The 26752-nt window shown below is 43.9% G+C and overlaps 1 protein-coding gene across 1 annotated transcript in view; it reads right to left on the bottom strand.

Annotated features, from left to right (window-relative positions):
* Positions 1 to 8558: 8558 nt before the first annotated feature.
* The window catches only part of ATP9A (ATPase phospholipid transporting 9A (putative)), a 63636-nt gene continuing 45442 nt past the window's right edge, over positions 8559 to 26752 (bottom strand). Inside the window, exons 16-28 of the mRNA XM_040608540.1 lie at positions 26641 to 26733; positions 25742 to 25825; positions 24530 to 24700; positions 22562 to 22660; positions 22189 to 22278; positions 21896 to 22040; positions 21311 to 21375; positions 20370 to 20525; positions 18914 to 18978; positions 18006 to 18114; positions 16671 to 16728; positions 14343 to 14546; positions 8559 to 13228 (exon numbers count right to left, since the gene is read on the bottom strand). Of these exons, the coding sequence (XP_040464474.1) occupies positions 13092 to 13228; positions 14343 to 14546; positions 16671 to 16728; positions 18006 to 18114; positions 18914 to 18978; positions 20370 to 20525; positions 21311 to 21375; positions 21896 to 22040; positions 22189 to 22278; positions 22562 to 22660; positions 24530 to 24700; positions 25742 to 25825; positions 26641 to 26733 (1476 nt within the window). The 3' untranslated portion in view covers positions 8559 to 13091. The remainder of the gene's footprint in view (positions 13229 to 14342; positions 14547 to 16670; positions 16729 to 18005; positions 18115 to 18913; positions 18979 to 20369; positions 20526 to 21310; positions 21376 to 21895; positions 22041 to 22188; positions 22279 to 22561; positions 22661 to 24529; positions 24701 to 25741; positions 25826 to 26640; positions 26734 to 26752) is intronic.

Here is a 26752-nt window from a genome sequence, read left to right as displayed (position 1 = left end):
CAAAACTCAATAAACTGAAAGGCTATTTTTGAGTTATTTTTGCTTGGCTTTGGGGGTTTTGTTGTGTTGGGTGGGTTTTTTTCCCAAAAGAACTGGCTTTTGGTAAATAGATGCTGTTTGTTAACATTAAAAAATAATTTTTAAAAGTGAAGAGTGATTTTTTTCTTTATTTTACTTTTTCTTCAACAAAGGCAACCTCACAAAAAAAACCCCACAAATAAAAAAAGGTAGTGAAGAAAGTGTAGAGAGCATTCTTTCTCTTCCCTCTCCCCTCGAAAATTTCCTGTAAAGGAAAAAATAAATGTCTTTCAACTCATTCATAGAACAATAGGGCCCCACTCTCACTGTCTTCAGTCAGGCAGCTCTTGAATTAGAGTCCCCTTATGGGACCAGGAGGATGTAGTTAATCTGGCTGGCCTGATACAATACCATCCTAGGCTGCAATTTCCCGTTCTACCTATTGCTGTGTCTGCCTCCCAGAGACCTGCAGGATTGCAGACAGCAAAGCCCATTTGCAAAGCAGTCGCGCACGTTCATAGCCGCTTGTGTATGGAAATGCCTGACACCCTCACGTCGGGTTACACGTGAAAGCGTTACCAGATTGCACCTGCAGCTGTAGGAAAACCTGTTTGGAGCTTCAGCCTCCTCAAGAGCCTGGATTTTTTACTGTTTTTTTTATCCAGGGAGAAGCCAAACGGCTGAGCCTGCAGCTGGGAGAGCTGCCCAAAGGCTGCCCAGACCCACAGCACCCAGAGTCCCACAGCACCCCCAGGGTCCCACAGCACCCCGAGCTGACCTATGCTGTTACCCAAACATCAAACATCGTTTTCAGGGGACACTTAAGCCCTTCAGATTGGCACTACCTTACAAAATACTTCCACTGATGTGAGCAATAATGAGGCGTTTTGCAAATGAGCGTGTAGGATAAAATTGAACTATAACCTTCTTTTAAAAGCAAGACTAATCAAACAAATAAGGACTTTGGATGAGGCTGTAAAGATGTTAGTTTCTTGCAAAAGATATTAGCTCTTTAAGATTATAAAACCATAGGTGGTTGGTTGTTTTTGTTGTTTGTTGGGTTTTTTTTGTTTCATTTTCCAAGATTTTAAGCTAAGGTTCAGAAAAAGAGACAGTGAAACAGAGCAATTACTTGCTGGAATACTTCGGAAGAACATTAGTCACATTGGGAGCTGGAGAGGTGCTTCTCCATGTGGGCAAGGCCAGTAAGGCACATGCTACCACTTCCCTGTTTCTTGCAGAGCCTGGGTCACTGCAGCTGCAGTCACCAAGTCACGCCTGGGGACAAGGTCTCCAACCAACAGCCCTGCAGGGGACAGGCCAGTTCTTCTGCTTCTCAACCCTGGACTTTTAGCCCCATCAAAAGCTTCTGCCTGGGATAAACCCCATTATTGGTCATGTCAGAGTTAGAACTGGCCTGTGAACATCCTTCCCGTGGCAGAGGCCGAGAGTGGGCAGCGGGGGCTCGTGGGCGCCTGCCAGCTCAGCCCGCAGCAGCCCTGGAGCTCTTCCCCAGGGCACGGGAGAGCCGGGAATCCTTCCCTGCCTGCTCTGGTCAGCGAAGCTGGTCACAACAGAGATCTTGTCCCCTGAATTACACTTGTTACAACAGTACAAAGAACTAGCTGGTTGCTTCTGCGCATTGTTCCCAGCTCACAGAATAATTTGTGGAGAACAGCATCATTAATTAATCCTTACTCCCACCTATCCAACTCACCTTCCCCTTCTAAGGAGATACTGTAGAGAACCAAGGTATGAATTTGAGAAGATCCTCTGGACTTGCAGGTGGCTAGGAGCATTTTTCCCCCGCGGTGGGTTCCACATCCCCTAGGTACATGTCCACGCGTCAGTGGCTTCACAGTTCTCAGCACAGACCTTCCTCCAGGTCCCACGCAGCAGCCAGCACATCTCCGGGGGGGGTGGGGGGCTGTTTGGAAAGGGAAAGCATTCATGTTGAAAGCTAGTCCAGGAAGGACGTGGTGAACCTAGACCAAGACTATGAAACCCACCGTGCTCACAGCGTCCCTGGACTCAAGCGCCCACACTTACTGCCTCCTGCCTCAGCCGGAGAGCACAGCCGAGTGATTTTTTCACACAGGTTCAGAGTGAACTGCGGTTTAGAGTGATATTCTTGTACCTAAAAAGACAGACTGCCACCCACTATCAGGGTGCTGGTAAAAATACGTGTATAAATAGATAGCGTTAGTTTCAGTTATGTTAGGACATAAGATGGTTTATTAATAATAAAACCACAAACTAATCCAGTTGGACACTTGTACATCAGGTTCAGAATGGAAACACCGATGCGGTCATCTGCTATACCATGTGATGGCTAAACTAAAAAAAGATAATTAAAGAAAGGTTATAGCTGTTTTGAAAAGGTGGTTTTATTCCTTTAATATCACCGCCAGGCCAAGGGAATCTGATATTATATCCTGAACACAATTTACAATTCATTACTGGGGCTCTGGCCACACCCGGCAGCTAATCTAGAATTTCACACGTTTAATGAACTTCACACTTGAAATATGTGGTCTGTAAAATCTGATTTACACTGTTGTTAAAATAGTTGGTGTTTGAAAGAAAATATATTTTAAAGTATGTATTTGTGCACAAAGTTTGTTGTTGTTTTTTTTTTCTTAAAAACCCATACCCGGTCATTAATTCACCCCCAAGCATATAAAATGTTCCCTACAGTGTAATTTCTAGTGCCGTATTTCTTTCAGCACCTCAGATTTACTCGTTACGTTTCTTCAGGAGCAACTGCATTCAGTTATGGCGAGGAGCAGAAAGCCCCCACAATGTAATTGCAGGTACTTCAGTGAGTAAGTTAACTTGACAAGTCAGTTGATGATGCAGTCCAGGGTCTGTAATTAGTCCTTACCTGCCACCACCATAAAACCTCTGCATTAGGTCAGTCCTTGCTCGGGCCGTACCAGGGGTACCTCGCCATCCCAGCTCATTCAAGCGTGTTAGCTTTTTATGGGATGTTAACACCTGATATTTCCTCCAGGCTCTGGTTTTACTGAAGGCTTCGTGGCATTAAGTCCTTCGGCGCTGGAACGGCAACAGGAGCCGAAAGAAAGAAGAGTGGGAACGGGTGTAAATCACCGCCCCGCGCAGTGTCCTGACGGTGAAAGATCACAAGAGACAGCGAGGCTGTTGGAGGAAATAGCTGTCGTTCACGTGTGAAATACAAGATGTTTCTGCTGACGGCTACTTATGGTAAATGCTGCACCTGTAAAAATCAGTTCCACACTTCAGTAACCAGGACTTGCAAGAATTCACCCGGGACTTGAACAAAACCTGAGGATTGTCAGGGCACGGACGACCACCTCGTTTACACCAGCCATGGGTCTTCCACCCAGACACCGACCCCAAGCACCTTTTTCCATCTGATTTTGGAAAGATTTTTCCTTATGGGTTAGTGTTGAAAACAGCAATTCCGTATAGAAAGTTTGTTTTCTGGCTTGTTTCTCCTTATATATAGGAAAGGTTGGATATCAAAATCTGATCAGCAGGAGACTTGAAACCTTTTCTAGAAGCAAAACTGGGCAGCTTTGAATCAAACTTCAGTTTATAGACAGTTGCCTGCGAAATTCTGGCACTAGTTTCAGCCTATAATGTAAACTGCCACTTTGGTTCGTTTATCTGGATCCAGCTAAAAGGCAGCAATGCATCTTTACAAATAAATAAATGGATACCAAAGACTGGGAAGGGGCATACCTGGAGAAAGCAGGATAGGTGAAGGACTGGTAACATCTACCCTTGGTGTTTTAGAAATTTCTTTTTAATTTTACAGCCCAGCTGTCAGGGTGAAGGTCCAAGTCCCTATGCTACACTGTGAACAATAATTGATAAATGCTTCTTTGGAGTAGCTCACAGCAGGCAGTGATGGGGTAGATCCCGTTTAAAACCGGTCTTCCCCTTCTGCAGGGATTTTACTTACCTTGGACACAGACAAATAGAGGTAAAGAGAAGAACCAGTGTTAGTTTCCAGCTCACACTTTGGACAAAAAAAAATCATTGCTCTTGTTTAATTTTATTCATCTTCAATGTTAAAATCACTTTTCTGTTTGTCATCAGGCTTGAAGTAACTTCCAAAGCTAGAAAGTAGCCAAGATGGCATACTCCATAATTAAAGCTACTTAATAAACAGCAGGTTGTAACTGCTCCAGCTACTTTTAAAAATTAAATTCAGAAAAGGATCTTACATGCAAACCAAGCAATTTGTAACTACATCTGCAGGCATGGGCAACACGTACACACACGCACGGCAATCGGGCACGAGGACTTCAAGGGCTGGCACCCACGGTGCTGCCTGGGGGCGCTGGGGTGGGCAGCCTTGGTGGGGCTGGGGGTCCCCGGGCAGCTCCGACGGCAAGAGCTCTGCCCGCTCGCCCGGCTGCCCTGCGCCCAGCACGCCTTGGCGAGAGAGCGGTTAAAACGCTGGCTGCTCTTCACCACGGCTCTGAAATGTTACAGCTGCTGGTGCGCTGGTTGTCACACATCAGGGGAACAAGACGAGGCTAACAGAGGTGCAGGTGGAGAGCAATAAACATTTCCAGCAACATCGCCGGGGCACAGACCCTACTTCGCTGGGGCCGAGGGGACTGCTGGCAGCGCTGCTGCCCCCGCCGCCAGGCGACAAGCTGCGTCGCCGTCTGCTGCAGTCTAAAGGTCTCTCCTCCAAGGTCCTAGCCTTTAACTCCTGGAACAAGATCAAAGCCACAGGTAATAGGAACATGGTAAGTGTGACCCATTTGAGCTCCCAGTCCCAAACCCGCACCTGGGAAAGCCAATTCACGTGCGGGACCCTCCCATCCAGAGCGCCAGCATGGCTCTGCCTGTGCTGCTCCAGGAGGGCAGTCACAGCACCAGCAGATGCAGGATGCAGCGGCTCACTGCAAACCTCTGCGTCGGAGCAGAGATGCTGTCTGACAGAGGGAATGCCAATCCTTATAAACGTGCCTTTTATTCAAAACCTCAACCTCAAAGTTACAAAGGGTACAGAGGAATTCTGCCTCTGTGGGAATCATCCCACCTTTCCCATAGGATCAGCACCGTGCGGTGTTGCTTTCCGCGGCAGTTACACCATTGCTGCTGGAGCAGGTAACATACTTCATCAAGACCATTACGTGGCTTTTTACATAATGGTACTGCTGACAAATGGTTTTGTTCTCATTTTAAATAGGAATCCTGATCAATAGCAATTTGCATCACTTTGACAAGTCACACGTTGGTGAAATGTGCCACTGGCCAAACTGAATCTGAAGGGACACGTCTTAAAAACAGAAGAGCCAGCACAGGACAGATCCGTGTCTAATGGCACAGAAATATACCGCCTACAGCAGAGCTACAACACAGCTTTTTCAGAGCAGATGTAAAACACATGAGCAAATATGCTGCCTGAGGAGATCTGGAGCACAGGAGATACCCGCTCCCCACATGCCCACCAAGGTGTGCTCCAGGAGCGCTCCGAGCTGCCCAAGCAGAAGCGCCCAGTACAATCAACTCACCTCTACCCGTGCTCTTAATTTATAGTATGGGTAATTCTACTTTTACCCTGGTAAACAAGTTTCTGGATATGGTTAAGCTACTCAGAGTGTACATTTAAAGTAAAATCTGTTTCACATAAAAGGACAAATGAGAATGACTATTACCCCCATCTTTAATGCGCTAAATTCTTTTGCACAGATTGTTCTTGTTACTACTTCTTTCTGTGAGAGAATCTGAACAGCACACAATATTCCTCCTTACGTGCACAATTACAGCAAGCCAAGAGAGGGAGGCTTTAAAGTGGGAATGCAATGATTTTAAAGCCCTTTTTTGTAACCCACTCACCCCACAACAGTTAGGTCCTAGGCCACAAAGGGAGGAAGAGCAGCGGAGGGAAGGATATTCTTCTGAAGGCCAGATTCTGCAAGATGCTGATCATCTATAACTTTAACTACAAGCAGCAAAAATTCAAGAGATTCACCATGTAACCTAGAGAGCCCCACAGCACTCAGAGAGTTTTAAGGCCGTGAAATGCTAGCTCGTGGCCCAAAGACACCATAGCATCAGTTCTGATACCGACCAGGACTTCGTGCTGCTAGTAACTGCTGTTGCACTAAGCGAAGTTTTTCCTTGCATTACCTTTTTGTCGTCGCAGGGATGCTATTTCTGCAGCCAGCCGCTGCTCACGCTCTCTGAAACTCACAGCTTCCATAGGCAGTTGCAAAACATTTATCACAGGTGTAACTTGGATCTGCAGTTCTGGCTTTAAGGTGTGAGAACTCAGCAAAATTTTTGGATTGGGGTTTATCAGTACTCCAGGTATTGATAAATCCCAATCACACTTCCAATATAAAACCAGACATTTGAATACTCTGTGGAACAACTTCCCTAGGGGATTGATTCTGGTGTTTAAGGTGGGGGAAAAGTCCAATAATCAACAGAGGAATGTTGTTCTGCATTCCACGCTCTGCCATGGACTTCGGGTACAGCCTGGAGACCACAGGCTCTCTCAGCCCCCATCTCCTACCTATGAAACGGGAACAGGAGCAGTTACCTTCCTCTAGGGAAGATTCATCATGACACCGGTATTCCATGCCATGGGAATGCATCAGAGAAGAGGCAGAGTAGGTGCACAGCTGCCATGACCTGAGCCATCAGAAGGCAAAGACAGAGGACATCTCAACAAGGTTTTCTTCTCTCCAAATGGTTTAAGGTAAAGACAAACTTCTGTACATCTTCATACAGCGTGTAAGGCTCAGGGCCATAGTAAGATACCCAGTTACCAGCCAGCACCTATTCTTTTATTCTTTTTGTTAGAAGAAAAAAAAAAAAAAAGACGACATACTAGTGTGTAACACAACCACAATTCGAAAAATAAGGCCACTGGCATTCTTTGGTAAAGCCTAGGCTGAAAACTTATCCCAGGATGCGTGATCTTCCAAAAATCTGCCAACCCCTGCAGTGTTCAAACTTCTTGTATGACCACAGCCACATGAAGAATGAAATTAAATCCCATGGAAATCTTTGACATTTCTACTATTACGCAATGTTTGGGTGAAAAAAAAAATTGCAGAAATTCTCCTTCCCTTTCCAGAGTGAGTTTAGAAAAACTATTTCTAGCTTTTTTTAATTACACATTTCACCATTAAAAAGAAACCGTCCATAAATTAAAAGAACCACTAACTAGGGCTTATGTAACCCATTTAGAGTGGGAAATTGGTAACACTTGGGAGTGGAGTCTGTTACTGTAATTCCTGGAGTCTATACCGCTCATTTGATGTGTGCAAACATCACAAAAATTGTTTCTTTAATATTTGCATTAACTATTTTACACAAAAAAGTTAATCACAAAAAAGGTTAAGATGCTGGCATCTGCATCCTATAGAATCTAAAAGAAAAACTTTAATATACGTTTAACGATCTGAGGAATAGTTTATCACTGCCTCAGTTAAAGTCTCTCAAGTTATAAATTTACTTTATCCAATTCTATTTTTGGGGGGAAGGGTGGGGGTTGTATTCGATGGGGGTTTTTTTGTTTTCTTTTGGAGCGTTTATGGCTCTATTACATTTTTGGTAGAAAACTGTCATACTGTGTTCTTAATCAATGCTACTGAAGTTTCCCCCATGGAGAATATTCAGCATTAATCTACCTCTCCCCCCCATTCCTGACCCAGCAGTGGGGCAGCCAGCCCGAGCTATGGGACTGCTGTTGTGCTGAGCCAGTTGCTTCAAATGTTCAAGCAATGAGAACATTCCCAAAATAGCTGTTCCTAATGCTATTGCATCATTACTTTTCCAAAAGCAGCATATATGTTTGAAACGAAAGACTTTCTCCTAATTCACAGCAGTGGATACCAGCAGGAGCAACCTTCTTCTCCCCAGTTGGGGCTGCACCAAAAATCATAGGACGATTTGATCAGAATCTTCCTGAACGAGCTGAGTCTCTTGACACTGAATTTACAGATTAACAGGGCTTGTTTCAGACCCTTGGGACAGCTGGGTGCTCTGGGAGTAACTGGTTGCAGGAAAGGCAGCAGCAACGCGGCAGCCTGGGGCTGGAGCTCTGCCTGGCAGTCGGCGCAGCCGGGTCAAGCCGCAGCAGCCGGACACCCGCAGCAGCTTCTGTGCTCCACACCGAGCTGCTCCACACTGTGAAATTGCAATGACAACTTGCAGAAAGCAGTCTTGCAGGAAGGCACTAATAAAGGGCAGCAAAAGCTTACACCAATACTTAAATAAAAAAAAAACCAAACCACCAAAACAAAAAAAGCCAATAATCAACATTCCCCTCCCCTCAAAAAAAACCCCAAACCCCTTCCTGTTAAGACAGTTAGCAAACTGTTCATAGAAAAGAATTTAATGAAGTAGGTCTACACTCATCAGCAGAAAGTACTGATCATTCCGTGGATATTCATTTCCCACATAGACAAGTTAAAGGGCCACAATGTCACTCGACCTATATACTTACAATTCTGTCCAAACACATCTTGGACTGATCACACCAGGACCAACCCAGGTGCATCATACACTGTGTACATAGATGAAGTAAAGAAGTTGCATAAAATTTATTTTTCCACCTTGTTTTACAACATTCCCTTTTAAGTTCTTACACATCTGCAACATATAACTCCACAGAACAATAAATAATTGGCATTCATATTTCTCTTGAATCAAGAGTATTTACACACTGTTTAACTAGACGACAGGTACAAAACATTGGCATCACAGTAAATATCATTTTGACACCAGAATTCATTTCCCCGATTAAAAATTAAATTAACTTAACATATTTTTTTTAACAATTTTAACAATTAAAAATGTTCTGAAAGGCATATAAGTACACAAGTTGTAGTAGGCAGTAGTAATGGACCATATTGGCAAAGCTGTAGAACCCAGGATTTCATGCGAAAGACACTAGTAATTAGGAAATAACTAATAATCAACAAACAAACAAACAAAAAGAGCCCATCCAGCTCATGCTGAAGATTTTAGTGGGCACTGGACTATCCCCAGCAACTGCGGAGACGAGTCAAAACCCATCCAAACACTTGTGCACAGGGAGCTTGTGACGGTGAGCTGCGTGCAACAGTAGCTCACGTACCTGGCTCGGAGCACTGCTTGTACAAAGCAAGGATTTACGATGCATCAGATGGTGCAGCAGCTTCCTTCCGAAGATAAAGCCACACGACAAGCTTTAGGGATTCACACATTAACTGTGGGGCTCCCTGACAAACTCAGCTCAACTATAGCAAAGCTCTCCTCAGCAGCTGCACGGGGCGAGAGAGGTTGTCATGGCGTTTAATTGTGAGAGTTCAGTAGATGACAGAAAAACAACACCTCAGGTGCTGCTCAGTTTGGTCCAGCCACAGCTGCAGCTTTCAGCACATAGCTCTCAAGGCAAGGATGATGTCATTCATCACTCCTCAGCCCAGTTGTGATAAGACCCTGCACAGATTTAAGCTGCTGCTGCTGCTGAATGCTGTGTTTCAACTGCACTATGAGTCGAGCAACACCAACGTTTGCAATGGTAAACAGGACAAGCTCTAGGGAGGAAATGAATAAAAAGGAAAAAAAAAATAATGAGGAGGATTGCGACACACCTGTAATTACTGCAGAGTTGCGAGAAGAGAGCAGTGCCTGTCCCAAAACCTCCTCCACGTTAACTAAGCACTGCAGCAGCACAGCACGGAGCATTGGCTTCCCCAAAAGCAGCCCTGGGAAGCAAGAGCACACCAGGAGATGGACACTGCTACCCTACAGCATCGCTCGGGGCATGGTCCCAAAGCACACAACTTGTATGAACTGCTACAGTACATAAACCAGAACTAAAAAACAGGAATAGGAAGAACACTAAGTAAGGCTACAAACAAGACACTACATAGAAGAAAGCAACGCTTCACTTCCAATAAGCACAAATTATCAGCATACTAGAGGAAAGGGATTAAATAAAATTTCCAGCAGAGAACCCATTTATTCAAATGCACAATAAATATGAACATATGTATTAAACTTTGCTTTTAGAATTTTTTAAAAATAATTTAAGAGAAATAGATTGCAGACATAAAGTGCTAAACTTGAAAAATACAACAATCATTCCACCTTCCTGCTGTTTGTTAAATGGCAGTTTTAATTTTCTGATTGCTTTGAAGAAATGCAGTGTCTACCCAGACAGAAATTACTTCCTGGATTTACAACCTTGTGCAAAGAAATTAGCTGCAAAGGAACATAATTTGCACCCCCAAAACACAGCTACAGATTACTATCAATCCCATTAAATATGTGTTCCTTATTAAAGTTATGATTCAATAAATATAAATTAAATCACAATTCACACCCTTTCTTGGTGGAAGCTAATATTTTGCAAATATGGTCCACTCAGTGTAAACTGTATTGACTTCAGGAAACAGTGAATTCTACCATATATACGTCTCAAATATTTACATACAGTAGCATGGCACTGTTATTCTTGCAGGACATTTAACTACTAATACACACTAGAGAGGGACAGGGCTTTACAAAGCTGTGTACTGCGATGGGTTTGCCAACGGACAAGAGGGACTCGACTTCTCAGTCACAAGAACTGGCCAAAAGAAAGTCTCGATTTTTATATTTAAAGGTACTTAACTCAAATGCTGACCGGGGACTCCAGAACACCTGCACGGCTGACGCTATCCAGGAGCTGTAGCAAGTCACGATGAGGACAACATTAAGTATCTTTTTGGCAAAGTGGCATAATTCACAGAAGGCTGGTAGCCCCACTAGCACCCCGCGGGCCGTTCAGGCACTGCTTTGCCTCTGCGACACACATCACTGAGAATGCTGAGCTACGAGGGCTTCTCCCATCACGAACGTGGCATGCCACGTAAGTAAAAATTTGTATTTATTTTTCCCCTAAGAATAAATCAAATGGGAAGGAAAAAGGGAAATTTTCAAAATATTATGAAAAGGTGAATATAAGAATTAGTTTTCCTTAGCCCGCCGGCTGTTTCTGAAGGTGGCTGCTATGTATTGGGACTGCAGATGAGCCCAGTCAGAAGGCTGGCACAAAAGAAAAACTGGTTAGATTAAAAGAGCATTTGCTGATCTTATTCCCGAAGGATTTTAACACACTTTTCTCATTTAAGAGGGTTTTCCCCACATGAATTAACTCCAAGGTCGTACAGACTTGCACCTTCCTCTCGCCCCGAGCCACGCGCATTATGAAGCACATCCAATTTTCCCCTGTATCTTCTGGAACTTGCATCCTCTGCTCTTTAATGTTTACTCACAGGTTCTGAGAGCAAGGAAGGCAGGTCAGGTTGTGCAAAACATTCCCTGGAGCAACGACCACACATCAACCACGCAAGCCACGGCTATCTGAGATCTGAAAATTCAAGACGTACCACCATGGGTCAACACAGACTCCAGCTCTTTTAAAACAACACTCCCATTTTCCACTGATTTTCACATCAGACCTTCCAACGCAGCATTGTGCTGCTTGCGACAGCGGAATGCCTGTAGCAATGGCAACAGAAGCTGGCAGTCCATTAAAGAGGTTCAGCATGGCACAGAGACGACCAGGGACCTTCTGCTGGTCACCCCAAGTTGGAAGGGCTGCCTTGGGAGAGGAGAAGGGAGCCCAGGCTCGGGGCTCTGACGTTCCTGGTCCCTCTGCGCAGCCAACCAACAACGGCGCCAAGCAATGCCAGCTCCGACAGTGGTTTTTATGATGTGGGAATGAGACAGCAAGCAGCTAATTTAGCACAGACTAAACAGCCATTAGATGAGGACAGCTGCCACTAGAAGCTCATCCGTGTTTGATGCACGGACCCAACCGTAAAAGATTCCTGCAACTCTCTGACCTTATCCTGAGCAGCCAAGTATGTGTTGCTCTCCTCACCGTGTTGTAACATGGGCCAATGCTTATTACAAAGCCAGAACTCGTTGAGTTTAATCTTTGAAAACTAAAAATAAATACATAAATTTGCTCTGCACGTGAGCCTAATGCCTTCATACAAACCCCACTCCTGCGATTCAAGTTTAGGTTTTAGAGCAAAGCCAGTGCAAGGTTCTGAAAAACTGCCTCTGCAGGGAGCATGTCATGAACAACATCCACCTCGGAGTGCCTCGGCTTCTTCGCAGCTCATCTTCGCAGCTTCATCCTAACAGGAACCAGATTTCGTGTAGCTGTGAGGAGCAGCAGCTCCGTGACCTCCCCTCTCAGTCTCCAAGGATTCAAGACACGTCTGCCACATTGTCTGCAGAACAGTACGAGTCTCTTCTCACGTTGTCGACACATTTCAAGTCTGATCAACTGCAAACTTCTTTTCCAAAGAGGATTTGCTTTAGTTTGGACATTTTTCTCCTATACAAATAAATACAGAGTTTGTCACCAGCCCCTTTTAACAGGAAGCACAAAAGCTAAAGAAAAATGAATTTATTCATTTTTTACTACCATTTCTCTGTATTTATCAGTGACTGGACACCTCCAAAATCACTAGGGTGACCGAATCTCAAGCACGCTCAGATTCTCAAGTGTGTGTAGACCTGACACGCTGGAGCCCCATTATGGAAACAGCATGCCATAAACCAGAAATCAGCTGACAGCAGTTTAGTGCATCACCTACATTAAGGGATTTCCAAGATGTAAGAAGAATGATAGATAAATATAAATATCAAAGATAAATAATATAAAACAATGTAACACGATCCAAGGAACAGCACAGTTACTTAAAAAAGCAACTTAAATTTGTCAACTGTAAATTCCAAGGTCAGTTAGCAGCTTTCAGATACTTTTAACCATGCGTGAGAAACCCACCATCATCACGCTCACACGCATTAGACCCCAGTTAATTTGAACAAAAGTGACAAGAGTTGAATGAACTAACAAGTGCTTCTACCCTCAGAAAACTCCCTTTTATCCTTAGGTTTCCGTTCATGGCAGCTGTGAAGTCTTTTTCAATAAAGCAGCATGTAATAGAGATTACCACATGATCCTTATGTAAGTATCGGACGTATTCATTATAGTAACAACTACATGATTTTTGTCTCTCAGCCATGTGCAGTATCTGTCTCTGGGTGCAATGAGAGCAGCCCTAGGACGTAAGCTTCGAGTAGCTTGGGGGAGAAAACCTTCGTCTCAGGTACTTCAGGACGTAGAGGGGAAGGCAGCTCACCAGAGTGATGACAGTGACTTTCCACAAGAATGACAAAGTTGCAATGAAATAAACATCTGCATAAAGAGAAAAGCACAAATTCAACAAAGATGGGAAACACGTTCTGGGAAGAGGTACAGAAAAGCAATTCCATCTACCAACGCTTCTTAAAGTACCCTCATCTTCTCCATACTCAAGTTCAAAGCTCATACGGTACACCTGGCTCCCCAGACTCTTCTGCCCTTCTCTTCCACAAAAGATACAGCTTTCTGCACAGCACATTTCAGCAAGACATGCAGCTCCCCACAGGCAAGTGCCCACACGTACCCCATCCGAAACAGGGCTATCCATCTCCTGGCCATACTGAGCTTCTTTAAAGGGACTACTTGTCCTCTGACTCCAGGGGCTACCTTCTGCTACATTGCTGGTAGCCCGGCAAATGCATCTCTCAACTGTTACAATACCTCAGAATCTTTGCAAAACATAGTTGAGGCATCGTTCAAAATGGAGCTGGTATACCCAAGTGCAAGAGATCAGATCTAGCCCACTGGGAAGTTATCCTCATCGACTTCAGAGTCAGCAAAGAGCTTTATGGAAGAAGTAGTGACATCTTGTGGTTCCTGAGCAAACACTGGAACAAACCCTACGGACCTGATATTTGCAACTAGACAGCTACTGGGGGAATCTGGAATTCCTCACCCCTTTTTCCTTTAGCCAGGGAAAAGGATTAGCTCTGTTTCAGGCAACTAAAAAAAAAGATCCAACACCCAAACCCAGAAGAGAAGGGCCCCAGCGAAGCAGACAAGTTTTAGGAGGCAGCTCCTTCACCCAGTTAAAAGATGAAATCTTTCAAACCAACAGAGGCTTCAATCTGTAGTCTCAAGTTCAATTCCCATATGGAAATAAAAAGCCCTGCTACGTACGGTAGCATGGTGAAGTCTGACAGCGTGGACGGGATTCACTGGGCAGCCCGGAGGCTGCTGACCACCTTTACCTCTTCTAGCACTTGGCTATGAGAAGGAACCATAAAATACCTTTCAAGTGTCTCCAAATCAAACAGAGCTTATTCTAGTCGGAACTACTGTCATTGTAATCATCGTTGGCTTCACCAACAGCCTTTGACCTCAATTCAGCTCCTGTTACTATTCGGGTCATAAACTAACTGATTGGAGAAAAGGCATTTAACCTTACCAATAAACTCATGTAAGAAGACCAGAGAAGCTATGTAGCAGGAGAGACTAAGCAGCTCAGCCACTATCATGAGCCAGTGCCACGTCTGGATCGTCAATGCCACCATCAGTAACTCTGTGAGGATCAAGGACGTGAAGGAAATGGCAACAATGTGGACAAATTCGGATTCAAAGAGGAGGAGTGCTCCGTACATGATGATGCTACCTGCAAGGGAACGGAACATTTGGGTATTTTATTCAAACACCAGTCTAAGCTCTAAAACCCACTGTTAGGTCTTGGAAAGGCTGAAACATTGTTATGTCTTGAGACTGTTTTTCATGAAACCCGATGAATGCAATGACAATAAATCAGTTACTATTTAGGAGAACTGATGAGAAGACAGGGAAAAGTTACAGCAGAGATGCCCAGACTTTTATAACAATCTATCATATTCGTAGACACATGGATATAGGAAACTAATACATGCTATTTTGGCAACCGGAGACTTCTAACATCACAAAACTCTATCCTCCCAGAAAAGCAGCTGGTCATTACTTAGAAGCTAAAAGATCAAATATTTGCAAAACCTACTGCATTGCCTTAGTGCCCAGATAGCAGCAAGGTGTTGAAGACCTCAGTGGCTACAAGTTAGCCTCTCTTTGTACTACTTCAGCCAAAATCTCTTCCCCTTTACAATTCCCCCTAAAAGGAGCGCACATTAAAGAGCTGTTAATGATGCATTGTTTTGTGCTCCCATTCTGGCTAGCCAGGGAATGCTCACAATGCCCCGCACAGCCACCTGCACAAATAACTCATGTTAGCAGCATGAGTAATCTGCACCAACATCCATCACGCGAGGCTAGTTTCAGAAAGGAAAACCTGCAAGTGACTATAGCTTGAGCCACAAAGTTCAAATCCAGCTGTGAACTTTCCAAAATTTAGGACTGCTCAAGTTTTCGGTCAGGCTCATCTCTGCTAGCAACGAGCCCAATTGTTTGGCCTGCTGTTTTCTAGTTATTTAGCACATCAGAAGTGAAGTCACTTTAACCAAATATTGTAACCAGATAGCGGTCTTAGCTCAAGAAATCTTTCCCTCGATGCATCACCCTTCTGGCTTTAGCTTTCCACCCCTTGTGAGTTTTTTCATAAATGCCTTGGCTTTGGCATCATATTTATACAGCATCAGAAGACCATTATCCCTGTTGTAGGCTTCTACTGTATTAGATTGCAGAAGATAATGCTAACTGAGCTGTTACATTCTTGGATTCGCTCTCTGAGGATGATAGTATCAATTAAATCAGTAAGAATTATCTGCTTTTGGGGGCACATTTATTCTGACTTTTACTAATAAAAGGGCTTTGGAAAACAAGAAGTTTTGTCACAGAACCATATTGCCATTTGAGCTTTATAGCTTCATGTATGTACATGTTTTCCACGACTCCCTGATTAACACTTCTAGAAAGTATTTGAGTCTGAGGTTACTTGATAAAAAAAGACAAAATGAAAGAAAATACCTTCTTAGACATATACCCCAATCACTACATCCACTTCTGTAATTAAGGCATTTGCTTAACTGTTTTGGTAGCCTAATTACAGTGTACAAGATACGATCAAGAACGTGAGCTCTACTCTAGTCCTTCATTATAGATGGCTATGAAGTAACCAGAACTATTGCCACTTCTCTTGGACACTGTTTAGATTAAATACACAAAGCTACAGATTCTGTATTTTGCACCCTGGCTTAATATAACCTGTATAACCTACAGGTTTGAAAACCATTTTCAAACGAAGGGAAAAAAGTCACAAGCTCTACTTTGCAGATGGAGTAATTAAAGCACTGAAAGGAACCGGCACATAATTACAAAGGATGGTCCCAATGGGAAAAGGCATGATGCTTTGAACTTCTACATCACTGCCTACAACAGGTTTGACCAGTTGTTACCAATATTTCATTTTAGATGATTTCTTCCTTTCATAAGGCTACCAACATTTTCCATGACAGAAAAAAAAAAAAAAAGTAGCGAATAGAAACACAGAATGGTTTGGGTTTGAAGGGACCCTAAAGATCATCGGGTTCCAACCCCCAGCCATGGGCAGGGACACCTTCCACTAGACCAGTTGCTCCCAGCCCCATCCAGCCTGGCCTTGAGCACTTCCAGGGACGGGGCAGCCACAGCTGCTCTGGGCAGCCTGTTCCAGGGTCTCACCACCCTCACATATTCACTCATTATCCCACGGATGAATTGCTAAATTCACTTCATGCCTTACTTAACCTTCTGCAATACAAAAAATTGGATATTCTGTATTCATTATAACATCTAAAGGCACAAGCAGAAGCTGATTTCTTACCTTGATAGATGCTTATTAAGACCCATATTAAAAATGTTTTGTACGATAACGGTCGTCCCTAAGGGGGAAAGAAAAAAAACAGACCATTGGGGTTTTCTTCTATGAATGTTCACTTAGAGATCAACTCGGCAATTAATAAAAGAGAATTTGAAGGTGATTTGGAAGGAAAACAAAACAAATCAACCAACCCCGAGGCAGTGTCTCTTTATTCTCGTATATCACGGTGCCTGGAGGAGGCCTGGGACTGCGGAAGCTCAGTGCTCGCACAGTACAGTACAACCTCATCCTTACTGCACACATGATTAATTCAATGCAAAAAGATGTCTCATGAGTTTAGTCACTGTACTGTGAAATATAACATGTGTGTATACACATACATATGAATATATTAATATTATATTTCCAGACACACACACAAATCACCATCATATTGAAGGCAGAGAGGTTTAAAAAAAAAAAAAAAAAAACCAACAAAGCACCTCTAGCCAATAAAGCTATACCAGTACAAACCCCCTCTATGTTTAGACCAGGCCTAAGGATAGTTGGAGAATTAGTGGTTTATGACATAAGAGACAACATACAAGTGAAACCAGATGGAGACTTATTCAGGCTGTTGGAACAACAGGCTTTGCTTCTAAGAGTATCTGTTTAACAGAAATCCTTGAGGGAAAGGATCTGTTGAAGACTCAGTCCACCCTTTCCTTCAATTAAGAAAGATGTTCCCTGTCTGCATACCCCAGTTATTCAAAAAATTTTCCAAGGGAAAAAAAAGGAACCTAGGACAACATTTACCTTCCTGATATTTCTGTGGCAAACATCAGAAAACGTCTCTGTCTAAGGAGAAGGACCCAACTTTCACGCTAAAGCCACAGAAGTGGTAACAGTAGCCAAACCTTTAGGTCTTTTTAAATCACCCTCAAGGCAAATTTCTACTCAAGAAATTATGCGATCACTCACTCTCCACCAAATGAGCACATCCCTTTCCCCATCCCCTCTTCTGGCTTGAGAAGAGTGCCAAATCCCCGACGATTTCTCTTTCCCCTTTATTTTGGAACAAATTGGTAACACTAAATCCTTAGAATTTCCCACAGAATGGAACTTCTATTTCCCCAGCCATTTTTAATAAATTGTATTTCATGTAGCATTCAATAACAAACTGCCAGGAAATCTGGTTGTATCTGTTAATTCAAATTTGCCTTTAAAACAATTTTGCCTGAAAACGCATGATGAAAGTTCTGTATCTACTGATAATATATTTGACTTTACACATCTAGAAAGTTTCCAATCAGGATGAGGATCTTGCCTTAAACTGAAACAGACAAAAGTTTCCCACACCTTAAGAAGATCTTTGTAGAGCTCTGGGTACAACATTGCAACTTCAGATTTCACATCTTTGTCCAGGACCAGAGAGAACACTGGAAACATTGTGTAAATTGTGGAGTACCTGAGAAGAAGGTAGAAGACCAGTAAATTATCTAAAAGTGTAGAAACAGAAATGCTAGTCTTCAGGAAGGAAATAGAGTATCCTTGGAGTGCCAAGTGACATACATGTAATAACAACTTGCAAGTGGAACCCACCAGAGCTTTGCATATAGGAAAAACCTGCAGAACTTGCTTTTTGAATGGCTTTTGATTGCAAACACTCATACACAGGTGACTGGTTCAAGTATTGCAACTGGTGTTACGGGGTTATTAACGGAGCCAAGGACAAACCTGTCCCCAACCCAAAGTTTGCTCTACAGTTCAGGCTTGATGCTGTCTGCGTCAGAAGGCAATGGAGATGAATTTACTGTTTGGGTTTTTAATTACGTAGTCGCAAGCCTATAAAGCCATGGGATTTAAGACAGGAACCGATTCCCCCTGTTGAAGCGGTTGGGCTGTGCTCCCTTTCTGACACTGTCAGGAGCTGGGCACTGGCTTTCTCTGCTGCACAAGCACCAGAGCGTAAGTACTGTCCCTCTGCTTTTTACTGGGATTGAAGGAACAGTCCCTGGAGGATGGCTGGCATCTCATGTTCTGAATGCAACCAACTGTCCTTTTGGAAAGGTTTCTGTAAGCGTTTGCATTGCCTCGGTGGCTTTGTTCAGTGCAGAGGAGCAGAAAGGGGACAAGGATCACATCCATCTTCTGAAGCAGTGTTGTGAAACACGCGGAGTGGAGATGTGCATGCCTTGCATGTTAATTAGCCCAAGACTATTCATTATGCACAGGTTTTCAACACTATCAGTAAAAAGAGCTCTTACCCAATGATGAGAAAGCCTTGGTAGAGAGGAACTGAAGCAAAGTAAAATACTGATGAGAAAACAGCCTAGAAAAGAAAAGAAATAAGCTTTTCAGGCATTAAGATACTGCAGTAAAAGTAACATCTTAAAAACATACTCTGTTCAAACTGAAGCACACTGGCAGTGGGTTCTCCAAATTCCTCAAATGAAAACAGAAGAATGTAGTATCAACCCTTTTTATTCCTATACAAACCTTAGATAAAAGCTATGTTTAACAGCAAAAACTGGAAAGCTGGGCTTGGAAAATTCTTTGTAACGTAATTCCACAGAAAAGAACATAAAGAGTTTCCTCCAAAGCCCACTGGTTTGATCAAAGCTATCCAGATGTTGAGAAGGTCAGGTGTGTACTTCCTGGATGTAAAAGCCTGGATGATGCTTTTGCAATGTAAAAAGAGGGAACACTCACTAACACAAACTCCAAAGAGTTCAAGATTAATTATTTTTTTTTGTCAGAAGTTACAGGTTTGTTTTCTGTTCTTGGTTTTAGCTGCAGAGTAAGCTAGACTGTCCCTTGAGTCTGAACCTTTTGTCTCTGGTGCTATTATTCTAAACAAGGGCAGAGGGCAGAACCAGCCTTCTCAGAAATATTTTACCCAAAAAATACTTTGTGTTCTTAACGAATGTATCGGTACACTGTGGCATGGAAACACAACTCCCAGAAAGTAACCTCTGTCCTTAACTGTAACTTTCACTCAAGTCACCACAGCTAAGAACAGAATTTGGCTCATGAACTCTCAAAATCTTTTTCAACTCTCCTTGCCAACTGGCAATTGCATTTTTGTTACGCTGAGGCTCCGCACACAGGAGCGATGTAAGTTTTGTGAATACCAAAGCTGTTTCTAAGGTTCCTTTTGCAATGGAGAGGAACAGACGGCGTCCACGTTGCTGCAGCGAGCTGCTGAGTGCTTGGGAAGGTTCGTATGTGCTCCAGCAGCCTTCGTGGCACAGCTCCTGCGAACACTCTGCAACGCGCCAGACCCAGCTTTCGGTAACCTCATCAGGGAGTCAGCCAGGTCCTCCTCAGCTGCTTAAGCAAGGCCTTCAAATAGTGAGGCCAAAGTTAAAACACACCTGAAAATAAGTGCACTTACTCAGCAGTGGCCGTGAGAGTACTGCCCTGCTTCAGATTTTCAGTATTTCCTACCATTACCAAACAGCAGCGACGGCGTGCCGCGTGGGAGCAGTGTTTTCCAAGGTAGAACATTGTTTGTCCAGTTTTGGAGAAGTCGCTCATGTTTGTTCTATACCAGCAACTTTCTTATGTGTTTTCCTATCAGAGTAACAACCTCATGTTCCAACCTACCAACATTTTTATCAGAAGAAACAGTTGCATCCAAAAATGAAATATAGAACCTATACTTTTTGATTCCGCTTTTTCACCTGGCCGTGGGAAAAAGCCTCAGGCCAGCCCACCTACCTGCATGGTACTGATGCACAGGCTCCTGTGGATTACAAACTGACTGAGCGCCGCAGACCGCTTGTAACTGTTTCTTCCATGCACCATTAGTAAACGACCCAGATGTTTGAACTGAGTGATAGAGAAATCAGCTGCAAGCGATGCCTGTTTTCCTTCCTGTGTGCAACAGCAAGTAAAAGCATAATGAGATCATTTCATGATTGGAAACTAAATAATATTGTATTATTATTTAGTTATCACTGACAGAATTTCCAAGAAAATTTGCAATATATTAGGTGGGGGAGATTATTACTTCGGCACTTTCCCCTTCCACTGTGGCTTTTAAGCAAAGAGCAAAAATATGAGGAGAATTCCCATTTGAACCCTGGCCTCCAAGTCTAAGCAACCCTCTGGATTATGATTCACAACATGCATGTTAACGTGGACACCACTCATATCAAGTCAGTTTTGAACACAAATTTTCAGTCTCAAAAGTTCACTCATTTTAGTGTTTTGGCTCACTGCAAGCAGAGTCTTTCCACTGCCGCCAAATCCAGCCTTGCCGCTCCAAGCAGCTCCACGTGCAGGAACCAGAGCTCTAACCCAGAGTTTGCTTTCTAAACGAATATAAACAGGCTTTAATTTTACATGCAGGGTATATGCTATCAGACTAATTATAACTCCAGCATTTGGAGCATCTACGTGTGATTAAAAAAAACCCAAATGAACCACAACGATCCAGATTCCAGGAATCTGCCAAGAACCAAATAAAGAACTCTATTAAACGGTAGAATCCATTACAGCCACATTATTTTTCATGGTAAGGGGCTATTGCTCTGATGATTATTCTTACGGAAGCTTCTCACTTTTCCACACAAATTTCTGAGGATTCATTTAAGCGTTACTTGTGCACTAGCTTCTGAATTGCCATAGGAAGTGTTATTAACATGAGGTAATCTCACCTTCCCTTCGACTCCAACGCCGCAGTCAGCCTCCTGAATCATGCTCACATCATTCCCTCCATCACCTGCAGGTCAGAGCACAGACAAACGACACGGGTAGTTAAGCAAGGGGGGCGACCTGCAACCCCACCAAAGGCATCTGCACCAGGCTAATATTAAAAGAAACCTATCAACAAAAGCGGGATTTTGATTAGAAATCGTGGAATTAAATTCCTGAGAAGTTTTGTTCTGTTTCTAATAGACACCCCGCAGCCACGGATTGCTTTATCTGACTTGTATGTGTACCATTATACCTACAACGCTGAAACAAAGTCCATACCTTAACAACGGCACTTCACCTGATCAAGTTTTGCAAAGATACCACCCCAAATATTTCTGAGCAGTTTGCCACCGAAGTTCCCATATGCAAAATCTCATTTTCTCGATCATCCCACAAATCCACTGTTCCCCTACCTCAGCATTTCCAGGTGTTATGAGATGACAGGGGATGTTCGAAACAGTCAGAAACTTTGTGTTCAAGTTTGAAAAGAAGAAACAGTCAAGGCACCATCCTAGATGGTCCCTCCTCCCTGGGTAGCCCCTTACCAACGGCGCAGGTGAGCCTGCCAGTACGTTCCTGCAGCAACCGCACGATCTGCGCCTTCTGCGTTGGAGCGCATCGGCAGCACACGACGGCAGGGCACTGGCAAGCCAGCTCCATGAACTCATACTCGTAGTACTTCAGACACACCTAATTCACAGAGATCAGAAACATCACCTATGTTCGTGCTCTGAAAGTTTCTTAAAAAAAAAAACCCAAAAAACAAAACAAAACAAAAAAAAAACAAAAAACAAAAAACCCAACAGAATTCGGCCGCTGCGTTTTGCCCAGAGCCTACCTCCAGCGAGTCCCCAGAAATGACCAGAGCACAGTCGTGTTTCCGACGGAAGGCGTTCAGCTCCAGGTGGGCTTCTCCCCGGTTAGTCACCTGCGGGAAAAGATGGCAACTGAGGAAGGGTTTGCTCCGCTGGGATGAAAAACCAAATAAACAAGTCTCAGAGGGAGCAAAAGTAATACAGAGAGGGCAGCACACTGAGCTATTCAGGGCATGCAGATAAACAAAACCTCAGGGGATAGAAAGGTGGGTCAAAAGAATTAAAATATTTTGGGTCTACTGCTAGAAAAAACAGCTGTGATCTCAGCAACACTCCTGTCCCAGAGTTTGGGGTCCTGAGCAAGTCTAGAGAGAGGGGTATGTGGGTGTTACTCACTAGTCTGAATATATGGATGTCCTGTGTCCGTGTCACCAAATGTGCATTCTTGGCCGTACACGTGGCTGTCTCTAATTTATCCCCTGTCAGCATCCACACCTAAAATCCAAATATCAAATGTATTAAATACAAAACTTAACAAGCACATCTGCAGCACATCTAGAAGTACCACCTGCCAGTTCAGGCATATAAAAGGACTGTTAGAATACATACCCTAATATTCTTCTAAAAAAGCCCTATTATAAAACATACAAGAAAATTCTCACCCTGAAAGCAAGCAAAGCTTTTAAAGAGGCTTAAATGCAAAGAAGTTACAAACTACGTATAACTTTTTTTTTTCCCCCACCTGCAGTATATCAAGATTCTGCCGACAAACCCACAAAATGCAAGCTAAAGAATGCGTGTGCGTGTGCTCATGTGTCCCACCCCAGCTATTTCTTGTACGCTGAAAGCAGCAGGCCCTGCCGCAGAGATCCCTCATGGCCCTGCCTGAAATGTGGATGATGCAACTGGGGTTAGCTCACTGCTGATGTGTGCGTCTGGAACAGGCTAAGTTGGTCGGGGTTGTTGGTTGTTTTTTTTTTTTTTTTGTGTGTTGTTTTGTGTTGGTTTTTTATATTTTTATACTTTTTTTTAAATATACGCTGCTCCTTTTATTTCGTGCTGGTGAGGGGAGGCATTAGAAAGCAGTGTCAGCAGCAATACCCTGTTATAATCTGGCAGGGAATTCCCTCAACAGTGTAAATATATCAGAGTTTTGTTTTTTCCACTGGTGTTTTTATTCTTTCAAGACACCGCCCAAGAATATTTAATGAAACTTTTTTTAAAAAAAGAAAACAACCAAAAAAACACACAAAGACTCACTTATTTGTTTAATAATCTGAGGCTGGAAAGAGATTTGATCTTAACAAGATGGTCCCTGTAATGAATTACAAGGCTGCCTTCACTCTTGATTTACTCCTTGCATGCAATACCCTAACGACTGTAGCATTGCAAGGAGGGCTCAGCAGTGCCACACTCGCCGTGCCACGACGTGCTCCACACCCCGACACCGACTCCAGCCAAGGTGAAGAGAAAACATGAAAGCGCTTTGCAGTAAGTGGCCAGGACTACGCTGCAAAGGGAGAAAGCCACAACGCTGCTAAGAGCTCGCTCTGATTCTGCTCGTCTTGCTTCTCTGCCCAAGTCCCTGCTGTTTCCTAACAGAAAAACACTTTCAGAAGCTTGTCCCAAGCCTTGAATTCCACTTCCCACCTAAATCCCAAACACACAGCCCTGCTTTGGATTCACAGCATGGCTAAAGGATTTTGCTCGTTTTGCTACTTAAAGCAGAAACACCACAACCAGAATCTTTTACCTACTTTTCTTGCCCAAAACCGAATGGTTAGTCCATTATTTTTTTCCTTTTGCAATTCCAGGATCTGACTGACAAGTTTTCAGAGAGACAGACTAAGCGCGCATCCCACCGGTCCCTACAGCCTCTGTGCTTAGCAGAGAGGTGTCCGAATCTTGGATGCGGGAGCCCAGCAAGCTGGAGAGGGGGAAAAAAACCCAACCAAACCAGTCCAGCCTCGATTCCCTTGGCTCAGCCCCCCTCTAGTGGCTACTGAAAACATAAATATCCACAGCTTCAACCCCAGCACAGGCGTTCCTGCAGGAGGCACATCCAAAGCGGTCTTGTTTCACACAAGTATCCAAAATAAACAATTGCCCCCAAGTCTCCCGTAGCCATCCTTCTGCTTCTCTGCAGGAGCCAGAGCACGTTAGGGGAAGAAAGGCACAAAAGGTGACACGCTTCCATGTGTTTTGTTAGCATATACCACTTCCAGCGTGTTCTGTTCCTGAAGTGACATCTAAAATGCCTCAGCCAGCCCCGCCGTATCTTAATTTACCAGCTGTAGGACCATACACCACATACTCCAGAGGGTGCAAGTGCTCCTGCTAAGGACAACGTCAGGTTAGACAGACCTTGATACCAGCATTTCTCAGCGTCTCCAGAGTGGGTCTGACATCCGTCTGCAGCTGATCCTCCACGCCGGTGAGACACAGCAGCTCCATCTCCATCTCCAGGCTCTCGATGACCGTGGCCACCTTCAGGGAGCGGTCGTGCACGCTCAGCTTCGCCTGGACATAGCGTGCCTGAGGGCAGAGCAGACACAGCGCGCTCACTCACGCAGCAGCCTGCATTTTTATGGAATACAGTGCTGACCAGCACGAGGGGTAACCAGCCCACCTGCCCCTGTTAACGGCAGACACTGCTAGAAAACCCCAACAGCGACTCTTAATGGAGACACCAAAAGGTCAGTGTATGACATCAAAAGGGTTACAGAGAAACTGGTCAGGTTTATTTCTACTGATGGGTGTTAAGCTTAAAAATACCGAGTATACCTCTGGCAAGATAATTTTACTTATTTTATTCGGGGATGCCACCTGTAATGGCTGGCAAACAGAAGGTGTGTGTTACAGAATAAGGTGGACATTTCTCAGGCTGTTGTTCTGTCCCTGTCCTGTTCCAGCTGGGCAGGGCGACGCACAGCACGTCCCCGTGCACACAAATGCACGGCAGCTGCCAAAGTGACACCTGCAGAAAGCCGGGAAGCGAATCCCTCGCACCACAGGTAGCCACAGTTTCTGCAACGAAACCATCTACAAATGACAGGAACAGAGAATCCTAACCTTTTCTACTCTCATCTCTGCATCTAACTAAACAGTTCCTCACATTTTGCCTGCCTGGGGTAAGCAAATCAGTGCTGTGAGTAGAGACCTATCTCACAAACCGCACTCATGAAGCCTGTGTTTCCATGAAGCCCAGCCGGGTTATATCCTGGTTGTTTGTAGTTTCCCTGGATGATGGAATGCAGCAATGAAAATGAAAAGCCAACACGTTTCCACACACAAACAACTTGTCTAACAAATGATGAACATTTGCAGGATTTATAACCATGAAAGATTATAAGGCAGGATTCAGGAACTGTTTCGGAGGGTCCTGGCTGGGATCCAGTTTCATACAGATCACTTAAAAAGCAACTCTGATTAAAAGAACAGACAAGACATTGAAGAATGGCAATTGTAGCAGAAGGAGCAGGGAGATGAGAGGCAGCATTATCAATAAGAGGTCTGTGAGAATGGCTTCAGTGATGGTCTGTTTAAAAACAAACTAAAAAACAAATAAAAACTTACTTCAAAGTCTTGATACTGCTCTTCCGTCAGAGACTTCTTGGCTACGACGAGAACCCTCAGGCCTTCCCGAGCCATGTTACCACACTGGAAAGAAGCATCACATTGTAAACCATAAACTCAATCTCAAGTTAAGACGATTTATGCACAGCGTTGCAGAGATGGCAATATAAGATAGCAGGTTAAGAAAATAACCGTCCCATTTGAGCAGCCCCAGTGAGTATATGACATCTGATAAAGTGCATGATAAACCCGAGAGGAAAAAAAAAAGATCTGCAACGGTTTGTAATCTATCCCAGTGATCAGAAATGTCCTCTGTGCTATACCAGTGTGGCAAAAGCAAGCCCACTGATTTCATTTTCTCTGTCTCCAAGGAGACAAGCCTTTGATTTGTAGACTTCACATCTTTGGCCATCGACTCTTTAAAATAAGACCAAGGGAGTACTATTCCATTGAACACCAGGGTTTGGGGGTGGGGAAAATCAGTAACCAAAGCTACTGCTATGAACTCTGCGTCAAGGTTACTACTAACCTAACACACATATCCCAGTACAAAGCTGCCAAATGTAGTTTTGAAATTTGACCTTTTAGTCTTAAATCCAAACACAGGACCAAACTCTGGAGAAGTTCGGTCACCTTGAGTGGCAATCAGTTTTGAGCAAAATCCATTTATTTTACAGGATTTATTCTGCGCTAAGTATGTTGAACTTGCACCTGAACTTCCTTGTTACTGTGCATGTACTTGGCTGATGAATTGCCAAGATCAGTAACCTTCTGGCTCGCCCATGGTCTAGCAGTTATGGCCACTCTGCCACACTGACGAGCTTTGTCACGCGTTGCCCTGGAAGGGGAAAAGCAGTCGCGTAAGAAACCCTCCGCACACAGGAGAGACAGCCCCGTACCTCCTCTTCCAGCCAGTCGTTGTACTGCACGATCCCAGCCATCACCACATCAGCCCCCTTCATGTAGAAGGTGATCTCTCCCGTTGATTCATCCTGCAGGTAAGAAACAGAA

The sequence above is a fragment of the Falco naumanni genome, chromosome 10, assembly GCF_017639655.2.
Source record: "Falco naumanni isolate bFalNau1 chromosome 10, bFalNau1.pat, whole genome shotgun sequence".
NCBI classification, from domain to species: Eukaryota; Metazoa; Chordata; class Aves; order Falconiformes; family Falconidae; genus Falco; species Falco naumanni.
The sequence above is the reverse complement of the archived record's forward strand: the minus strand, read 5'-3'. Positions and strand labels throughout refer to the sequence as shown.